The 21,947-nt window shown below is 37.7% G+C and overlaps 1 protein-coding gene across 1 annotated transcript in view; it reads right to left on the reverse strand.

The window, feature by feature from the left end:
* The window catches only part of PKD1L3 (polycystin 1 like 3, transient receptor potential channel interacting), a 62,046-nt gene extending 47,215 nt beyond the window's left edge, over nt 1-14,831 (reverse strand). Inside the window, exons 1-5 of the mRNA XM_044659372.1 lie at nt 14,573-14,831; nt 11,242-11,376; nt 7,476-7,519; nt 5,074-5,271; nt 2,298-2,432 (exon numbers count right to left, since the gene is read on the reverse strand). Of these exons, the coding sequence (XP_044515307.1) occupies nt 2,298-2,432; nt 5,074-5,271; nt 7,476-7,519; nt 11,242-11,376; nt 14,573-14,831 (771 nt within the window). The remainder of the gene's footprint in view (nt 1-2,297; nt 2,433-5,073; nt 5,272-7,475; nt 7,520-11,241; nt 11,377-14,572) is intronic.
* Between the last annotated feature and the right edge of the window lie 7,116 nt (nt 14,832-21,947).

Below are 21,947 nucleotides of genomic sequence, written 5' to 3' on the forward strand. Positions count from 1 at the left end.
CTTCCTTCCTTCCTTCCTTCCTTCCTTCCTTCCTTCCTTCCTTCCTTCCTTCCTTCCTTTCTTCCTTCCTTCCTTCCCCTCTCTCTCTTTCTTTCTTCCTTCTTTTTCTTTGTCTCCTTCTCCCTCCCTCCCTCCCTCCCTCCCTCCCTCCTTCCCTTTCTCTCTCTTTCTCTCTCTCATATCCAGGAAGTACAGCAGCTATTCACAGTCCGAATCCCAATACTGATAAAAGCGAATATTTCTATATAGCGCTTTAAGGTTTTTGAGGTGGGAATGAAGGGGACCTAGCAGTACTAGATATTACCTATTTGAAAAAAGCCATTATTAGAAATCAGTTTGGTATTGATTAAGAAATAGGTTAGTTAGTGGAATAGATATACTGTATATATACATATATATTCTGTATATTATATAAATTCACAGAAACAAATGAACCCAGTAGTCTAATATTTGATCAACACAAAGATCCCAGTTATTGGGGTAAGAACTCGCTATTTGCCAAAAACCAGTGGGAACACTGGAAAGGACTCTGGCAAAAACTAAATACCAACTAACACTTCATGGCATATACCAAGATAAGCTCTGAATGAGTACATGAGTTAGACATTAGGAGAATATCATAAAGAAAGTGGAGGAGCAAAGAAAAAATTTGTCAGATTTATGGACAGGGAAAGAGCTGATGACCAAAAAAAAAAAATACAGAGGAACAAAGGAGATAAAATGAACAATTTTGATCCTATGAAATGAAAGGTTTTGTAAAAACAAAACCAATTCAGATAAAATGAAAAGATATCTAGATACGTAGGGAAAAAATCTTTGTAGCAATTTTCTCAGATAAAAGTCTCACTATAAGTCCCTAAAATATCTTTTTTCACAATATGATGAACATAGAAATATGTATTGTATGATAATATGTGTACAACCTATATCATATTCCTTATTTCTTGAGGAAGGATAAGGATTGGAAGGGAGGGAGAGAACATGGAGAACAAAATGTCAGAAAACAATTAAAAATTGTATTGACATGTTATCTAAGAAAAAAAATTTTAAATAAAAGACAAAGAACTGGTTCAAAATTTTCATAATAAAAATAATTCTTCAATTAATAAATGATAAAAGGATATGAAAGGGCAATTTACAGAAGAAGAAATACAAGCTAAAATAGCCATTTGAAAAATGCTCTAAATTACTAATAATTAGATTTTATTGTAAAGATAAACAATTTTGAAAAACTTCACAACTCCAGTCAACACAATGACAAATCATGATTCTATAAGGCTCTATATTACTCAACTCTTGATAGAACAGGGATGGTGCAGATTGAAATATTCATATGGCCAATGGGGCAATTCATTTAGCTTGATAATACATGTTTGTAACAGGAGTTGTTTTGTTTTTCTTTTATTCTGTGTGTGTGTATGTGTGTGTATGTGTGTGTCTAGGGGAGGGGTTTGAAGTGACAGGTGGCTGTAAGAAAAGGCATATTTTCATCAAATTGAAAAAACATTTACTTTAAAATAGATAACAATTTTTAAATGAAGTAATAGTTATCCTTTTGCTAATTTAATCTGGACAAAGTATAGGATATGCTTTTGGCCTCACTCAATTCAGCTTTGATTACTAAAGATTATACTTTCATATTTTCCTTCACCTGTGCTTTTTTCCATGTGGAGACATTCTTCTCCATGCAGAAAGAAAAATCATGTCCATTTTCTTATCCTGTCCTTTGAAATTTATTTAATTGGTCTCTTCTGTCATCAACCAACAACAATAACAACAGAAGATGCAACCACTTTTTTTAAACCCTTACCTTCCGTCTTAGAATCTTTGTTTTATTTCCAAGACAGAAGAGTGGGTTAAGTGCCTTGTCCATAGGCACACAGTTGGGAAGTGTCTGAGGTCACATTTGAACCCAGGACCTCCTGTTGCTAGCCCTAGCTCTTCACCCACTGAGCCCCCTAGCTATTCCCCAGTCATTTTTTGGTAGTCATCAATTAATTAACTAATCAATCAATTAATTATTATAATTTTATTGATTAATTATGAAAAATTTTCCATGGTTCCATGATTCATATTCTTTCCACCCCTCCTCCCACAGCCAACACACAATTCCACCCCAGTCATCTTTGAAAAAGTACTTTTGGTCTAGAGAGCACTGTGTGTGTGATGCCCTGGGGGAAAGACAAAATTTCAGCTAAAAGATTGAATCTCACTTTCTCTTTATCTCTCTCTCTCTTTCTTTTTTCTCTTTTTTTGACTTTAAATTAGCTCTTGACCCTTTCAATTCATTTTCTTACCTGGGCTGTCATGGAAAACTGTGAAGAGAACTGTGAGGCAAACTGTGTCAGCATCTGGAGGATCTCACAAGCTCTCTGCAGTTTTTGGACCAAAGGCAAGTCATGAATTGATTTGTTAAAATCTTCTGTTATGATCTGCAGAGGGGTGGGGGGAAGAAGGGGGAAGAAATCAAGTATTTAGTGGCTTAAGTTATCCCCCTTTTTGGTGACTCCAGGAATGCACCATCTGGTAAGTCAGCCAGTTGCTCTACTCCCACACTGGATAATCGACATCTGGGCAGAGGCAGAACAGGACAACATTTTGGACTGCTTATACGACTGCAGTGCTCCAGCATCACATGGAGTATGCACCATTCAGAAGGGGTGCACTACAATACTGATGAACTCCGAGGCTTATTTCTTAAATGAAATGTGGGAAAAAAAGGTGAAAAAAACCCTAAACACTGTGCAACAGAAATGTACTATGACTGACCCAAGGGTTACGTGAATTTGGGAATGAGAGATGGCTGTGTTTATTTTCAAAAGTGAAAGAAACAGGGGATTTAAAGAAAAAATGTATATTTAGAAGACACGTGTTACTCTTTAAGTTTGTCAGACTTTGTCTAATTTTCTCAGGATAAAGTTTCTGAAATTTGATGTTAGGAATGAGCGTCTCAGTACCAAATAACAGAAGACAAGGAGGCAGGAAGAGTTTGGTAAACCATGGAGGAAAGGGGGCATGGCTTCAAAGCTCAAGAAACTGGCTTTAAATTGGAACTCTGATCCAGGACAGTTCTGAAGGTCTTATAAAAAAGAAAAATGCTATCTACATCTAGAGAAAGAATTGTGGGAGCAGAAATACAGAAGAAAACCTATGATTTATCACTTGTTTGTATGTGTATAGGATTTGGGGTTTTGGTTTTAAAAGAATATCCTATTACAAAAATGAATCATAAGGAAATTGGTTTTGAATGATAATATATATATATATATATATATCCCAGTGGAACTGCTTGTCAACTCTGGGAGAGGGAAGGGAAGAGGTGAGGGAGACAACATGAATCATGTAACTAAGGGAAAAAGGTTAAAATAAAATTTAGAATAAAAAATAAATTGGAACTGACTTTACAACAAACTCACTTTCCTCTATCTTTAATTGGAGAAGAGCATTTTTTTTAGAATATGATTTTATAGAATATGGATTTTTAGAATATAATTTTATACATAAAAGATAATCAAGTGAATACAAAGTTCAAGCTATTTAAATTCTCTTTCTATCTTTGTCAATATACATACTTTTAGATAACAGTATGTACAAACTATTTGGTGTGCTTTTTTTTCATGTAGCATTATTTGAATCCAACTTTCTTTGTATTGAAATAGTCATCATACTTGTCTTTTAAATAGCTCTTTCAAATCATCATCTCATTACATTACTTTATCAGTTTTAAGCCATTCCCTTATTGGGGGACATTAAGATTGTTTTCAATTTTTCACCATTATCAATAATATAACTATGAATATCTTTGTAAACTAGTTATTTTTTTACCTTCTTTGGGTTATTTCCTTGGTATATTTGCCAAAATGGCAAGACCAGATCAAAGAGTTTGATCAGTTTTAAAGTTCTTATTATATATTGTCAGGTAACTCTCCTTAAAAGGACTAATTTTTGGAATTTCCTACTTATTTTTCCACAACTCCTCTAACATTGAATTTTATAATTTTATTTATTTTTGCTAGTTTAATAGGTATATGGCAGTACAGGTATGTAATAGGTATAAAGCAGAACACCAAATAGTTTGTACATACCGTTATCTAAAAGTATGTACTTTAAAGTTGTTTTAATTTTCATTTCCATAGTCAGTAATGAGATATCCATTTTATATGTGATTATTTATTGTTAATATTTCCTTATTCTCAGCCCAGTTCCTTAGGGACTGAAATGTGGGTTAGTAACTTTTTTTAGGTATTTATGGGGGTAAGATAGATATTTTAATAGTAAGATTTTATAAGATGTCACATACTTTTTCATTTTATTGCTTTCTTCTTGATATTTATTTTACTGTATTTTATATTATAGTAGTTTTATGTGCCCTCCCCTGTCCTACCTTGCCTACATCACCTTGGAACATCTATCAATCTCTGCGACCTTTGCACCCTAAAATATTAAAGCCTGAAATATGGTTAAGGGATAGTACAGAATCAACTTGAAAAGGAATGACCCCTTTGCCAGCAATGGATAAGGTAATGTCCTTCTTGGAGATGAAGGGACAAGAACTCTCCAGATCTTACCATCCTAAAGACATTAGCAAAATACTAACAGAGTGTTCTTTCCTTGATTTCACAGGGAATAATGATAACGACTGACATTTATAAATAATTTTTGGCAATAGAAGTCCCTTTCCTTACCATGAAGAATTAGTATTCCCATTTCTCAGATAGAAATAATGTGATATGGAGATGTGCCTTGCCCAAGACCACTCAGATATCTGCAGATATCCAAACTCTAGTCTCTAGACCCAGAATTTTGTCTTTTTGCCCCTAAATCTCACTGCTTCTTTGTTATTATTATTGTTATTAAGCCCTTATCTTCTGTCTTAGAATCAATACTAAGTATCATCTCCAAGATAGAAGAGTAGTAAGGGCTAGATCATTGGGATGAATTTTCCAGAGTCATACAGTTAGTAAGTTTCTGAGCTCAAATTTGAACCCAGGACCTTCTGTTTCTAGGCCTGGCTCTCTAACCACGGAGCCACCCACCTGCCCCTGCCTCTTTACTTTCAGTGAACATTTGTACCTGATAAGATGCATTGTGAAAAGATTCCTGGAGATCAGTTGTCAAGACGTCCAAGTCTGGTGGTTCTTCGGAGACTGCAGATACTATGGACACAGTCTTTTCAGGTGGGGATGTTGCCAGTAGACCCTGCTTTGTGTTTTGGGGCATTATTGATGAAACCAGGGTATTATTGGACATTTCTTGGCACAGGATTTCTGACTAGAATATAAAGAGAATGACAATAAATGAGAAGATCTACTTTTGCACATAGTTAAAGAAAGGAGAGATTTTATTTTATTCTCTTCTCCTTTTTGTAGGACCACAAATATGACCTTTATAGTCATTACCATCTGAGAGGCATTATTTTATTATATATTATACAAAATATGTAATAATATATAAGAGCATATTGCACTTGGAGTTAGGAGATCTGACTACACATCCCACTTTGGACATTTACTAGCTATAGGACTGAGGACAAATTACTTCCCCTCTCTAGGCTTAGTTTGTTTTTTGTTTGGTTGGTTTTTTTAACCCTTAATTCCTTGTCTTGGAATTAATACTATCGGTTCCAGGGCATAAGAGTGCTGAGGGCTAGACAGTTGGGGTTCAGTGACTTGCCCAGGGTCATATATCTAGGAAGTATCTGAGGCCAAATTTGAACCCAGGTATTCCTGACTCCAGGGCTGGCACACCTAGCTGCCGTTGGTCCTGCCTAGTCCTGCTTTATTTTTGAAATGAATATCCCTTTGTAGAAGCCAGTTGATGAAAAGTGGTTAAATGGAACTAGAATGTATGAGGATCTATTTTTGATATGGAATTATTTCTAATGTCTAGTGCTTTAAATTGAGGCTTGGATGTGTCCTTCAGACCTCTTCCCTCATTCTTTTGTTCCTTACAAATCCAAGAAAAGCTTTTCACAGCTTCTACCCTAGAGTATCTTCTATTTTGGGGTAATTGAAAAGTGAGATTTTGAGTTCTATCCTGCCAGGATGACTGTGGGCTGCAGGATACATTAGAATAAGTGGACAAATAGCCATCTTACCTGGGTGAGACCTGACCTTTCTTTCTAGACCCTGGAATCCAACAGTATCCAACATGTGATTTTCCATCATCAGTCAAGGAATCGAGGAGAGACTGATTGATATAGGTTGAAAAATTCTGAAAATATTTGCAGTTTTGCAACACCGCTGGACCTTTGGCCTCCATGCAGGGGTGGGTTGGAGGCAACCTCTCATAGCTCCTCATTCCAGTCCTGCTTGGGCTTCATAATTTCTTTAAAAAATATTTTGTATTTCAATAGAATTGTTTTCCTCCGTCATTCTATGTATTTTGTTTTAAGCATCTAAAAACAAAGTTTTCAGTAGGGATTCCCTAGGCTTAGCCAGACTGTTGCCCAGCAAAAATGGTTAAAAAGTCCTGCACAAGACTGTCTGTGAGGTCCCGTCTCACTCTAGACCTGTTATCTTAGGTAATGTGACCAGCGTGGCATACGACTACAATTTCATTTTTATAACCACACCCTATATGTCTATATCGGGAAGAATTTTAGAATTTTGCCTTTTAATAAGCCATGATTTGGTAAAGAATTATTAATTTTTTCCAACCTTGAATCTCCTTCATGAGAGGCATCATAGTATAATGCATAGATTCTTAATCTAGGACCTATGAACTTTATATATTTAAAGCTATATATAGGTATACCTATTTATAGATGTCTAAACATATAATTTATGTCTTTATATGAATTTTAAGTATATGTGTACATGTTGATATATTTAAAGTTCACAAACCCTGTTTCATAAACTCTAAAGTTCATAAAACCAAGTACCTGTATATATATCTATCTGTCTGTCTATCTATCTGTCTGTCTGTCTATCTATCTATCTATCTATCTATCTATCTATGTGTGTATACATATATTTACATATAACTCTTTCAGTAGGATTTTCTTTTTAATCCCAAATATTTTGTTTAATGTCTCTAAAAATGTAATTCTGAGAAGGGATCCATCTGCTTCTCAGTCTGTCAAAGGGGTCCCAAAGAAGGTAAGAACTCCTACTATAGTAGATAAAACTAACTTTGGACCCAGAAGACCTAGGTTCAAGTTCAGCCTCTACCAACTGGCTCTGGTTATTCTGGGCAAGTCAGTCAACCACTCAGTGCTCTAGGAAATTCTGGAGGTATATAAATTATGGAAAAGATTTTCATCTGGACTGTCTCCATCCCAATGAAATCGAAGATCCAGGCCCTATTCCTATCCTTAAGTCTTCTTTACAAATAGAACATAATTGTGAGGCAGAACAAGTGGAGTCATATCTGTATAGAATAAAATACTGCTCTGCCAAGACAATTATAGTATGGTTAATCTTTAGAAGAGAGAGGCTAGTGTCCATTGCAGAGTATATGCTAGAAGTACTTACTTGATAAATGTCAGTGAACTGGTGACATCTGGATAAAAGATGATCTGTTAGGGGAAGGAAAAGGAGGCAAGAATTCAAGAAGATGCAGGAGCCGTATAAAAGAAAAGTCCAATTCTTTCTTTGAAAACATCAAATCACCTGATTTAAGTATCTGAAACTATTGGTTTCCTATTGGTCATCATAAAATCAATCCAGTATGAATATTAACATGAGGCCATTCACCATATTAGTTGTCTATCATAGGTTTTAAAAAAAGAGACCACTAAAAAGGAAATTTTTTATTTTATTGATAGGTAAGTAGAGAGCTAGATGTTTGCTATGTGGTACAGGGGATAGAATGTTATGCCTGAAGACAGGAAAACCTGAGTTCAAATCCTGTCTCAGACATTTACTACCTGTGTGTTGCTGGGAAGTTTCTTAACCTTCATTTATTTCAGTTTCTTCATCTATAAAATGGGATAATTAATAATAGCATCTACTTCAAAGAGTTGTAAGGATAAAGTGAGAAAATATTTTTAATGAGCTTGCAAACTTTGGAATTCCACATAAATACTAACGATGACTAGGTTCTTTTCTTAGGCCAACTTTCATTCCCTGTTGATAGGACGTAGACACCAGCAAGTCACAATCTCTGTATGCTTCAGTTTCTGCAACTGTTAAAATGGGGAATATAATAGCATCTACCTCACAGAGTTGTTGTGAGGACCAGCAAGATAATATCTGTAAAGCATTTAGCATTGTGCTTGGCACATAGTAGGCACTGAATAAATGCTTGTTGACCTCTCCCTTTTCCCTATGTAACTTTATATACATGGATATATAACTAAAACTGTCAGCCTACCAAAAAATGTTTGTGGGCTTATAAATATTTTGCTTTCTCATCTCCTGTTTCCTAATAGGATAGCATCAATGAATATCAGGTCAAAGGAATGTAGGAGTATATAGAGTAATATTTAAAATATTATTAACATTTTCCCTGAAGTTCAGCACAGGGGAAATTTAGCTCTGATTGGGGCTTTAGTGCCTGTCCAAATGCTTATGACTACAAAATACTTTGCTTTTCTTATCTAGATTCTTGAATTTAGATGACTGGCGTTGTTTGCTGAGGTTTGGATGTGAGTTTCAAGATTATACTTTTTGCTAGATCTATATTTGAGGTATAGAAAGATTAAATGATAGAAATAAGCCAATTTCTCTCATTTAAGCTTGAAGCATGATTCCAGCAATGTGAAGGAAGAAAGCAATTTCATTTCCAGACTTTAAAAATGAGATAATCACTACTATGCCTTTAGGCTGAACCATTCATTATCAAGCAAGCAATAACAATGTGAGAGACATGCATCATTGCAGAAATTTCTGTGTAAATTCTGATATCTGGCATGCTAACAGGGGAGAAAGAAACCAAATACCTGAGAAAATCTCACTTCTCATTGTAGAGATTTTCCACTTTTTTTTCTTGGTCCTTGGATTAATGTGAGTATCCCTTCCATGACTTTCGTAGTTGGCATGTGAGTGGTCCTGAAAGGCATCTATTTGGAATCCAAAATAGAAAATAGACTATATTAACAACAGGTCTTGCTATGAGAAAGTCTATGAAAAATCATGGTCTTCACTAAAGTGACAATAGGGGAAAGCACAAACAACAATTTTTAATCTGGCTATAAAAGAACAATAACCTAGATATGCTAAAGAAACCTTTCTGATGTCCAAAGCCACATCTTACCTTCCTGACATCACCTTAAAAAGGGTTTCTAGGTCATTGATCAGGAGGAAAAAGAAGCAAATGGTAGACAATAGCAAAAGGGAATGTTGGAGATAATTTATAATATTATATTAAGAGAAAAATGCAAAATGTAAAATAAATAATTTTGATCACATTAAATTAAAAAAGTTTTGTACAAACAAAACCAATGCAACCAAAATTAGAAGGGAAGCAACAAACTGGGAAAAAGTCTTTATAACAAAAACCTCTGACAATGGTCTAATTACTCAAAGTTATAAGGAGCTAAATCAATTGTACAAAAAATAAAGCCATTTCCCAATTGATAAATGGGCAAAGGACATGAATAGACAGTTTTTAGATAAAGAAATCAAAACTATCAATAAGCACATGAAAAAGTGTTCTAAATGTCTTGTAATTAGAGAAATGCAAATCAAAACAACTCTGAAGTACCATCTTACAGCAAAGGAAAGTAATAAATGTTGGAGGGGATGTGGCAAAATTGGGACATTAATGCATTGCTGGTGGAGTTGTGAATTGATCCAGCCATTCTGGATGGCAATTTGGAATTATGCCCAAAGGGCTTTGATCCAGCCATACCACTCCTGGGTTTATAGCCCAAAGAGATAATAAGGTAAAAGATTGTACAAAAATATTTAAAGCCATGCTCTTTGTGGTGGCAAAAAAATTGGAAAATGAGGGAATGCCCTTTGATTGGGGAATGGCTGAACAAATTGTGGTATATGCTGGTGATGGAATATTGTCGTGCTAAAAGGAATAATGAACTGGAGGAATTCTATGTGAACTAGAAAGACCTCCAGGAATTGATGCAGAGTGAAAGGAGCAGAATCAGGAGAACATTATACATAGAGATGGAAACACTGTGACACCGTTGAATATAATTGACTTTTCTACTAGCAGCAATGCAATAATCCAGGACAATTCTGAGGGACTTGTGAAAAAGAACACTATTCACATCCAGAGAAAGAACTGTGGGAGTAGAAACACAGAAGAAAAACAACTGCTTGTTCACATGGTTCAATGGGGATATGATTGGGGATGTAGGCTCTAAACCAGGGGTTGGCAACATATGGCTCTCGAGCCATATCTGGCTCCACCTCCCAACTGGCCAGTCTGGCCAGAGCCCCAGGATGTGCCCCAGGGGGCCCTTCAGCCCCCACCCCATATTCCAGGGCCTTCCACCTCCATCCTCCTCCTTCCACATGCTTTTATGGCTCTCATGGCCAAAAAGGTTGCCGACCGTTGCAATGATCATCCTAGTGTAAATATTGATAATATGGAAATAGGTCTGGATCAATGACACATGTAAAACCCAGTGGAATTTTTCGTTGGCTATAGAAGGGGGGTGGAAGGAGGAGAGGAAAAGAACATGAATCATGTAACCATAGAAAAATATTCTAAATTAATTAAATAAATAAAAAATTTTTTTAAAAGCCAGAGTTTTATTTTTGATCCTAGAATTACAGAGGAAATGGTAGGCACTTAACAAATGCTTACTGAATTAAATTCTGCCTTCTTCACTCTGTAGCAATTCATATAAATCTTGTGTTTCTCAGAATTCCTCATATTCATCATATACTGTAGTTTGCTCAGCCCTTCCTTAGTCAACAGGGACACAGTTTGTTTTTAATTAACATAAAGAGTGCAACTATGAATATTTGGGTATTTATAGAATTTTTCTGTTTTTGAGTTTCAGGGTATTGCTTGATCAAAGGATATGAAGAATTTAGTGATTTTTTTCTGTTCTATTTTATATGTGGAAATGCACATTTTCTATATAAAAAACAAAATAAAACATTTTAAAAATAAAAACGCTATCCTAACTGTCATTATTCATTCATATAAGATAGCTGATCTAGGTAATCATATTTTATCATTTCCATCAATCTTTTAAAAAATAAAAATTCCAATTTCTTCCCTTTATCCATTCTTCTCATTCCATCTTCCTAGTACTCACATATTTTTTATCTCTGGAACCAGATTCTCCAGTTTACATTTCTGACAACTTACAGGTTCATCACTTACCACCCTGACAAATGAAAAAATGTTCTTTTGAACAAAGGTCCACTTTGGATGAAACTTTATCCAGATTTCTGATCACATATGTACAGCTGGTAGAAGGGGAAAGCCCAGATCTTGTGAAGAGCTTGGCAGAGGCTACTGTGAAAGACAGAATAGTGCCAGATGATCATTCCTGTCAGTAGTCAATAAATAATATTATCCCAGACCCACAAATCTGCTAAATAACTTCTGGTCAAATGGAAGATCAAAGACTGGGGATTTGTTTCACATTGTTATTTTAATTTTCTTGGTTTCCTCATTTGCAAAATCAGAGGGTGGAGGAGATGGGTAGTTAACCAATAAAGCCCCTTCTAACCCTAAAACTATTATACTGAAAACATAGTCTTTGATATAAGACTTTAGAAGTTAATTTCCAAAGGATGATAATAATGTCTTATATTGCCCCTGCTTTAATGATTACAAGATTACATGATCTCAGAGTTAGAGACCTCAGATAGAACCTAAATAAAAAATCTGCTCTAAAACAACAGTTTAGAGACAGTCATCTAATGTTGGCTTGATGTGAGGCACAACCCATTCCACTTTTTGGTGGCTCTAATTTGTAGGGAGATTTCCCGCACATCAAACCTCAACACACCTTTTTACAGCTTCTACCCATTGTGCCTGTTCATATCCTCCATGTCCAAGAAAAGCAAATCTAGGAGTGGCCAAGTAGCCCAGTGGATAGAGCACCAGACCTGGAGGCAGGAGGACCTGGGTTCAAATTTTGCCTCAGACACTTCTTAGCTATATGACCCTGGGCAAAACACTTAATCCCAGTTTTCTAGTCCTTGCTGCTCTTCTGTTTTAGAATTGATACTAGGACAGAAGATAAAAGTTGTTTTTTTTTTTAAAGAGCAAATCAAATAACTCCTCTAATTCTCCAGGTTAAACATTCTCAGTTCATGGTCTTCAATACCTTCACCCCCTTCATTACGATCTACTCTAGATGCACTTAGACTTGCCAGTGTACTTCCTATAATACAGTACCTCAAAAAGGACGCAATAATCAGGTGTAGTCCTTCAAGAATGAGTGTGGTGGGGCTATCATCTTCCTTTTTCTAGAGTCTAGATTTCATGGACTTTTGGGGTAGGCATTGGGTTGACTCCTACTGAGTTGCCAGTTCCCAAATTAACTCTAGATTGTTTTAAACTGGAACTGCCAATTAGCCATTTCTTCCTGTCCATGTATTTGTTAAATCCAATTTTTGAATCCAGGGGTAGAATTTTACATATTGTCTGTATTCAATTTCATCTTACTAGATTCTGTTCATCTTTGTAGCAGATCTTGCAGTTGGTAAGTTAACTATGTCTTTCAGCTCTGTGTCTTCTGAAAACTTAATAAGTATTCTTTCATGCTCGTTTATGCCTTTATTCACATCCTTGATAAAAATATCAAGCTGCTCAGTGCCAAAGATAGATCACCGGGGAATTAGAGAATCCCTTCTAAAGTGATATTGATCTCTTGATCAAAGGCAAGCTCATTCAATGGCCATTTGACTAGTTCTCCATCAATCTACATATACTACCATCTATTCCATATCTCTCCATTTTTCCCTACAAGATTAGCATGAAATACTCTGTTAAATGCTTTGCAAAAATTGCTGCTTTCAGGGCAGCCAGGTGGCTCAGTGAACAGAAAACCAGGTCCAGAGTTGGGAGGTCCTAGGTTCAAATCTGGCCTTTGACACTTCCTAGCTGTGTGACCCTGGGAAAGTCACTTAACCTCAACTACCTAGCCCTTATTGGTCTTCTGCCTTGGAACTAAGGCATAGTATCAATTTTAAGACAGAAGGTAAGGGTTTTTAAGAAAAAAAATCTGTGCGTTCTCTTTTTTTGAAAGTGAAAATATTATCCTTCACCAGGTCTGTGGCATCTCTCAAGGATAGTTTTTTAGAAGTCACTGAAACCATCTCAGCAATAATAGTCACCAGATTGTTCAGTGCCCTGGGATAGGATTCTCCTATCTAGAGGCTTTAAATTATTAAGGGCACCTAGGTGCTCTCTTATACACCTGGAATTTCAACTTGCATGACACATTTTTATTCTACCTTCCCAAGCCAATAGAAAGAATTTCTGAGCCTGAGTTGATGTTAATTTTGACTCCCCCCCCCCCATCTCTACTGAAGAAGGATTTCTTACTCTAGACTTGTAGACCTTAGCCTTCTGAGTTCCCAGCACTGCAACCCCACATCTTTGCTAAATTAGTGTTTCCTACCCTCTGAGAGACAGTAGATTGACCCCTCAGTAGATTCACAGACCTCTGATGCTGGAGTATCTAGACACAAATGCGCTAAAGCAAAGAAAATTCTCTAGATGGAATTCTAGAGGTTAGAGAATAGACAGGATGAGGTACCCTATTCTGAGAGGGTACCTGAAGTTCCTTTTCTTTTTTTTAACCAAGAAGTCCAGATTCCTGGAAAAGAAGGAAGCTCTAAGCTCAGGGGTAGGACCTTGGCTTAGGGAAGGACTTTGTGAATCAAGACATAAAGTTGAGATTTATCCTTCTATTTCCTCAGCAAGATAAAGAGGGTTGGGATTTGTGATTTCATTGGATAACGGAGCTCCTGGTTGATACCTTCCCTGCATCTTAGAGAATTGCCAGGGACACTGAGGAGTTAAAGTGACTTACCTAGGATCACACAGGCAGAACTTGAACTCAGACCTTCATGATTTTAAGGCTGACTTTTTATCCACTATACTACATTGTCTAATCATAAAGGTCTTGGTACAGTGCCTGGTCCAGAGTAAGCACTAGTAAATGCTAGCTGTTGTTGTTGTTGTTGTTGTTGTTGTTGTTGTTGTTGTTGTTGTTATTATTGTGTAGACTTAAATACTGACCATAGCTATTGAGATTGTAGATTTACCTTTGGGTGGGGCTTTAGATATCAATTTACCTAATCAAATGCCCCTCACCTTATTCATGGGAAATGGACTCAGAGAGACTTCTGCGGGGTCATAGAGATAGTACCAGGTGAGCCAATATATGTCTCTTTTTTTTAAACCCTTACCTTCCATCTTAGAATCCATATGGTATATTTTTTTTTAATTTTTAAAATTTTAACTTTAAAATTTTAATTTTTATTCATATTGTATATTGGTTCTAGGGCAGAGAAGTGGAAAGGGCTAGACAATGGGGATTAAGTGACTTGCCCAGGGACCCACAACTAGGAAGTAATTGTGGCCAGATTAGAACCCAGGTAGTCCTGGGTTCTACATCTGGCTCTCAATCCACCAAGCCACCTAGCTGCCCCCTAATATACATTTTTGTGGTCCTTAATCCTCAACACTTTACCTGGGTCATCTTTTCTCTTCCGCTTTATCAATGGATCTGAATTTGGCTCAATCCACCACTTCTTTCCTTCTTCCAGGTAATCTTTGAGATGATCTTGAATGTCCTGGTTCCATGCAGATATCAGCTGCCCCCCCTGACTATGGCAGTAGTGCTGCGCTCCTTGGAATGAGCAAGGAAACCTGTTCAGCTGATAACAGTCGTTTTTCCTATGCTGCTTCTGGCTGGTTAACCCTCTTCCTTTTAGAAAATTTTGTCCCATGCAGAGCCAAAGCCAGATTCCTGTTTGGAACATCATCCTTTCTGACCTATGACCAAGAAGGGACTACACGACACTCTTGAGCAGCTGCCCAGTCCTTTTAACGTCCACCTGCTGCTTTTGTCATGCTTGAGATGGGGATGAATTGTAGATCATGCAAGAAGGAAACAAAAAGCTTTATTTGTTTGTTTTTTAATTAAAGGACTGAGTCCCCATAAGCTGAAGGATAAATAAAAGAGAATAACAAATCCATGGGACTTTGAAGAGACAGACTCAGCTGTGTTTATAGAGCTGGACATGCCCAACCTATGGATTAAGCTATTGTTTAAGAAATGGTGTAGCCTTTGATCTGGGTGGATCCCTGCAGATACTAGGGATTTAGCTACCTTTGAGCAATTTCTTACTTACTTGGTTTACTGCCCCTCCTGCAGATGGAATCTGGAAATGTTAGCACCTGCTCTTCCCCCCCAATGGTAGCCCAACAGCCTCTTTCTAGATTGAGGATCGCCAGGCTCAAAAAACATAATGCAATGCTGTTTATTTATGTTGGGAGAGAAACACATCCCAGTCTGTAGCAGGGTCTCGCCCCAAGAATGGGAGACTCAACCTCCGTTCAGTCCAGAAGTAAGAAAAGAATTTTATTTGAAGAAGTGGTTTATGGTGGCATAATAGCCTAATAGCTGGTGGAATAGTCTGGGGGGGGGCGCTAAACAGGTAGCTTTAGGGCTGATGAATAACCCTGGGGGGTAGTAGAGTAGCCTCCCAATATAGAGTAGCACCTCCATGTGGGGAGTAGCTCCTCTGGCTGTATAGTGGTAGGTTCCACTGTGGAGTGGGAGCTTCTGATATCTGTGAATCAGGGTTGGCATATTTATTAGGGTCTGGGGGCTTGTCATCTGCCATTCCAGGGAAATCTTCACCTCTCCTGAAAACTCTAGAAAATGGGATGGCCAGACTCAGGCGGAGGTGTGTTTTAGGATTTGACATAGAGAATAAGATTTGGGGAATTCTTCTAGAGTGCCAGAGTCCCCAGGGCGCAGGTCCCTTGTTCCCTATTGTCCACCTTGGCATCATTTGTCCATGTGGGAGACATCTCACTGCCATTCTGGAATGAGACTATGGAAGGGGTGCCATACATTGGAGGACTCATATAGGTAATTAATGATGTCTTATAGCTCTAAAGTAAATAGAGAACAATATGAGTAATTAATAAAACAGATTTGGCACAAAGCTGATGCCCAGTAGAGAACATTACAGATCCAGGACAGAATGAGCAATTGATCAATTAACCAATGCTGAAACTACAAGTTTTGCAGTTGATGTTTAACTCGTGCTAACCAGTGAGAATGTGAGATTTCAGAGAATGAGGGTCTTGTTTCCCTCACTGTCCACTATCTGCCCTCATCATTTATAAATTAATGAATACCAAAAAAAAGCTCTGAGCCTCTACACAGCCAAGAGGCCCCTCCCCAAAGTCTAACAGTCCTTCTCTGCTTGAAATTCCTTCAAGGGGGGGAAGCCAAGGATTGCTTTCTTTCCCACCATTCTGCTGTCTTTCAATTGTAATTTCCCTTAGTTCATATCATATAGATATGAATTTGTCTTTACATGCTCTGCTCACTCTCTTTGCTGTTTTGACCTCTAGTTACTTAGCTCCCACCACTATTCTAGTTTGTTTGTTTGTTTGTTTGTTTTTAAAAAACTCTTTCTTTCTCTCTTAGTAACAATTCCAAGACAGAAAGACAAGAGCTAGGCAGATGAGGTTAAGTGACTTGCCCAGAGTCACACAGCTGGGAAGTGTCTGAGGCCAGATTTGAACCCAGATCTTCCTGACTCCATCCTGGCAAGCTATCCACTGTGCTATCCACTGTGCTATCCAATATGCCACCCAGCTGCCCCACTATTGTAGTTCTAGTTACTATAGATTGTGTTTATCACTTTCCCTGAGACACCAGCTATTACTTAGGCTATAACGGAATGGGGATAGGTGAGGTTTAAGAGCATCTTTGTTGAATGTGCTACTAATTCTGCAATCAGAATGCCTTTCTTCTTTTGAAAAATTGTATACACTTCGGTCTCACAGGCCTTACTTCTCTACTATTTTGAAGATCTTTGAAGCTATGGTAGGAATGCCATCTTCCCAGATTGCTCAAATGAATCTGTTTCCTATTTCTGGATTCTGATAAACAAATCCTTTTTGCTTATCCTCCTCCCTAGTACCTCAAGGATATGTATCCCACTTGAATCAGCAGTGAGTGAGTCATGGGATTCAGAGACACCCCATCTCTCCTTCCTGTCGATCTCACTGTTCCCTTTCTTCTTTAAGAACAACTGGGCTGGATTATTGAAATGATTCTGTTTTGCAAAAGATTACCAAAAGGGAGAGGAGAAGTAGAGTCCACCCTGCTGCTACTGGGGCAGGCATCTATGCTCAGGGATGTAAGATTAAAAATTAATATCCAAATACTCCAAGTATTATATTTTTTAAAGTTTATTAATAATAATTTGAAGTAAGGGAAGAAAAGCCTCAGTAAAGAAAGCCTGCTCTCCCAGCTGTGCACGAAGGAAAAAGAGAGAGCCAGGGCAGGGTTACACACGACTATATACAAACAACGTGAGCACGCAACTTGGGGACAAAAAGGAAAGGAATTCTGGGAGATGAAGTCCAAGGGTTCAAGATTTTCTAATTACACAGGGAGAAGTACATATTCGTAATCCTTGCTATGGCTAGATGAGCACATTTGTGATTATGTACATCTCAGCCATCCCAGAGGGGAGTTTCCAGGTCATGTGGGAAACAAGATGGAAAACTAGACATTTTCTCTGATCCCTTTGAAAACCATTAGATGAAGTGAAATAATATCAGACTGGAAGTCTGATCTAATAGGCTGAGAAAATTTGATTATATGCTAGGTCCTTTTGAAAAGTAGCATTCTAGTTGAGGTGAGAGGTTATTCTAGAAGTTGCTCTGATCCTGGAATTTAAGATGAACTTATCCCTCCTCCCTACTTTTCTCATGAGAAGGAAATGCTGGGGAGTGGAGAAAAGAAGCTTTGGCTTTATCTGGCCAAGTTTCCTTCTCCACCCTGACTGTCTTGCCTGTCTTCACCAGAAAAAGATCTTTCACCTTTGAAAAGTTCAGAACATGGATCCCCATCTTTATCCTCCATCTTCCATCCCCATCCTATTCCCAGATCAGTGTCTACATCAGAAACCAGAGAGACTTACATGAAGATTTATCATGCTTAAGGGGGAACTTCTTGGGACCCCTACAAATAAGAAAAAAAGTTAACCCTCCACCATATGTACCCTCTAAATTTGAGGCCACTTTCCCCTGGACTCTGTGTCTTTGAGGCACAGCGTATCATGGAGATTTGGGGGAATTATACAGGCTTATCCTATCATCTTAATAAATACCCCTTTCTAAAAGCTACTTAAGCCTCATGAATTCTCAGTGGATAATCTTTGGAAGAAGCACACCTATGATGTATTGAGCTTTTTCCATTAGAAGATGATCTCAGGGGGCAGCTGGGTGGTTCAGTGGATTGAGAGCCAGGCTCAGAGATGGAAGGTCCAGGGTTCAAATCTGACCTTGGACACTTCCTAGCTATGTGACCCTGAGCAAATCACTTAACCCCCATTGCTTAGCCCTTACCACCCTTCTGCCTTAGAACCAACACACGGACAGAAGGTAAGGGTTTAAAAAAGAGAGATTAAAGAGTTTAAAAACAAAAGAAGATCATCCCTAAATTTTCAAGGATATCTTTGAATCCTGAGAGGGAGATGTAGTTAGTCAAGCTCTAGGAATCTAACTCATCAGTGGGAGTAGAGAGTTGGAATGAGCATGCCTCAGAACTTAGATGGGCTAAACATGCCTTTCCCATCTTATACTTTGTAAATGATTTTTTGAAGTAAAATACTAAATTTATGCCTATAGAATTTCATCGTATTACATTTAGCCCAATGCTCTAGCCAGTGTGCTAGCTGTCACTCTCAATTTTGTGTCATGTACAAATATGATAAGCATGCTTTTTTTAAGTCACTGTTAAAAATATTAAGTAGCACAGGGCTATCTGACACAGAATCATTAAATGATTATTGTTTGAGTCCAGCCATCCATGCAGTTCTGAATCCATCTAATTCAATTACCGTCTCGTCCACATCTCACTGTTTTCTTCACTAAAATAGGAATAGATATTTTTTTCAAAGGCCCTGCTCAAATCTATAACTATAGCATTCCCTACCTATTATTTTAGTAGTTCAGGGAAAAAATAAAATAATCCAATACTGAAGACATTCTTAAAGGAAGCAAATCTGTTTTAATATTTTTCTGAGCAAGTATAACTGGTAGATCTAAGAAGATCCCAATAAAAACTGTTCATTGAACAAACATTTTGGTCAGGGCCTTTCTGTAGATTAAACACGTATGGTTTGTAAAATCTCCAGGATATTTTGGCCAGGAAAAGACTACTCACAATCAGTATATATCTCCTTGGCCAACAAAAGGATATTTCCTTAGTTATTAACATTTTCAATATATAAATTTCCCTTATACCATGATCATTGTAACTGCTATAAATGGTAGCATGAAAATTTTGAAGGGCAGAATAAAATAAAATTAAAATAATGAGAGTAGGTACATATCATCTGTTAAAAATTACTTTGAAACAGCACAAGGGGTGGTGGAAAGCCCATGTTTGTAAATTGCATGTGTACCATTTGCCCAGTCTTTCTAGTCCATTTTTTCACCATCAATCAATCAATTAATTAAATTTTTGTTCATTCATTCATTTTTTTATTTATTTACTTGCTTTTCAGACCTTACCTTCTGCCTTAGAACCAGTATTGGTTCTAAGACAGAAGAGTGGTAAGGGCTAGGCAATGGGGGTTAAAAGACTTGTCCAGGGTCACCCAGCCAGGAAGTGTCTGAGGCCAGATTTGAACCTAGGACTTCCTGTCTAGGCCTGGCTCTCAATCCACTGAGGCATCCAACTGCCCCCCAGTCCTTCTTTTTAAATCTTAATCCAACTTCACTTCTATTGACATACATCAATTTCTTCACTGATTTTGTGAAGTAGCTACTTCCATAATCCATTCTATACAGCACTATTTCTACTTCTTACAAAAATCATATTACCAGTTAGACAAATTAATTTCCCAGAAGGTATTAAACTGATAACTAAGATGAGTGTTTGAAAATGGAATTTGGATTTCTGGACCACTACTTAAAAAATAGGAATTGAAAACTCTTTGTGGAAGACAAAGTGTACCTAACAAAAGTTGAGAAGAATATATTTGCCTTGTGTCTTACAAATCTGATCAAAAAAGCTTTAAACTTACAAAAGGCCTGGGAAGGGAAAAAACTGCCTGTGTGTATCCCCCCATGTGTATATATGGTTGGACATGTTCAAACCCTGGGAATTTTGGTCTCACCCTGATTGACAAGGGAGACAGTTGGAGACATCAGAATGTTCCCAGATGCCGTGAGCCAGGGGCAAAAGTCAGTTGGCCTGAGAGTATAAATATCCCAACAGCCATCTGGAAGGGACCTTGGACCATTGATCTGTGGGTTTCTGACCACTGGTCATTGATTCTCTCTGAATCTCCCTAGATCTTTAGGCATCTGAATCATCATAGCTACTTAGGTCTCTGGGCCAGGGAGGTGAATGGGACAAGGAGGTCTAAGAAGAAGAGGGGAAGAGGGTGGATTTTGTTAAGGGTGGTTACTTCCTGAAGGCTGTGAAGGCTATCACAAACTGATAATAGGGAAGCTGAGAAAAATCATCAATACAGCTGCATCCAACTGAGCAGACTCTCTGGTTTGGCAGTGGCCAAGCTGAATCAGAGGGGATTGTGAAGACAAGAGCTCCAGCTTTATAAATCAATAAGCCTCCAGTCCTGAGGGATTATAGCCTATAGATAATAGTTTGACAGGGTCATTTCCCTATTTCTGATCATAGATAAAATATTTAATAAATAATTTCCTGAGTGGTCATTATATCACAACCCTTGGGGAGGGAGCAAACGTAGTCAGATGAACAACGTGATCCAAGGCTAATCAGAGCCCAACATTAATAATTGATCCAACCCAGGTGGGACCTGAAAGGGTTACCCATTCACTTGACCATTTAGGGTCCTACCTGGGGACTGTTATTTAGAAAGGGAATTGTGCCATCAAGCAAAGGTGACTGGGTTGGTGTTACCTAGTCACCAGTAACCTAGGGGAATACAGAGACATAGCTTCCCTCACCAATATCCATATATCCCTCTCCAATATCCATATATACCCCTTCTTATTCAGCTTTGATTTTTGATGAAAAAAAAGAATGATGGCATAGCAAAGTCTGCTCTCAAGGAGATCAACAGTTTAATCAAAGAGACATGCAAGCAACTAGATACAAACAAATTCTATACAGGAGAAACTCATCATCAGCAGAGAGAAGGTACCAGCATTTGGAGAAACTGGAAAAGGCTTGCTGTAAAAGGAGGGATTTTAGAAGCCAAGAAAGCCACAAAAGCCAGGAGATAGAGATGAAGAGGGAGAGCATTCCAGGTATGGAGGACAGCCAGTGAAAATACCCAGGGCTGGAAGAAGTTATGTCTTGTTTGAGGACCAGCAAGGAGTCCAATGGCTCTGGATTTTAGAGTATGTGGCAGGTTTGAGAGGGGATTTAAGGTAGGAAGGCTGGAAAGATAGGAGGAAGCCAGGTTTTTTTTAAATTTTAAACATTTATTAATATTTATATTTTAGAAAAGTTAACATGGTTACATGATTTATGCTCTTACTTTCCCCTTCACCCCCCGGCCTCCCCCCCTCCCCTGGCCAATATGCATTTCCACTGGTTTTAACATGTGTCATTAATCAAGACCTATTTCCAAATTGTTGATAGTTGCATTGGAGTGGTACTTTCAATCTCCAATCATGTCCTCATCAACCCATATATTCAAGCATTTGTTTTTCTTATATGTTTCCTCTCCTGCAGTCCTTCCTCTGAATGTGGGTAGCATCTTTACCATAAATCCCTCAGAATTGTCCTGGGTCATTGTATTGCTGCTGGTACAGAGGTCCATTACATTCAATTTTACCACAGTATATCAGTCTCTGTGTACAATGTTCTT

The sequence above is a fragment of the Gracilinanus agilis genome, chromosome 2, assembly GCF_016433145.1.
Source record: "Gracilinanus agilis isolate LMUSP501 chromosome 2, AgileGrace, whole genome shotgun sequence".
Lineage (NCBI taxonomy): Eukaryota > Metazoa > Chordata > Mammalia > Didelphimorphia > Didelphidae > Gracilinanus > Gracilinanus agilis.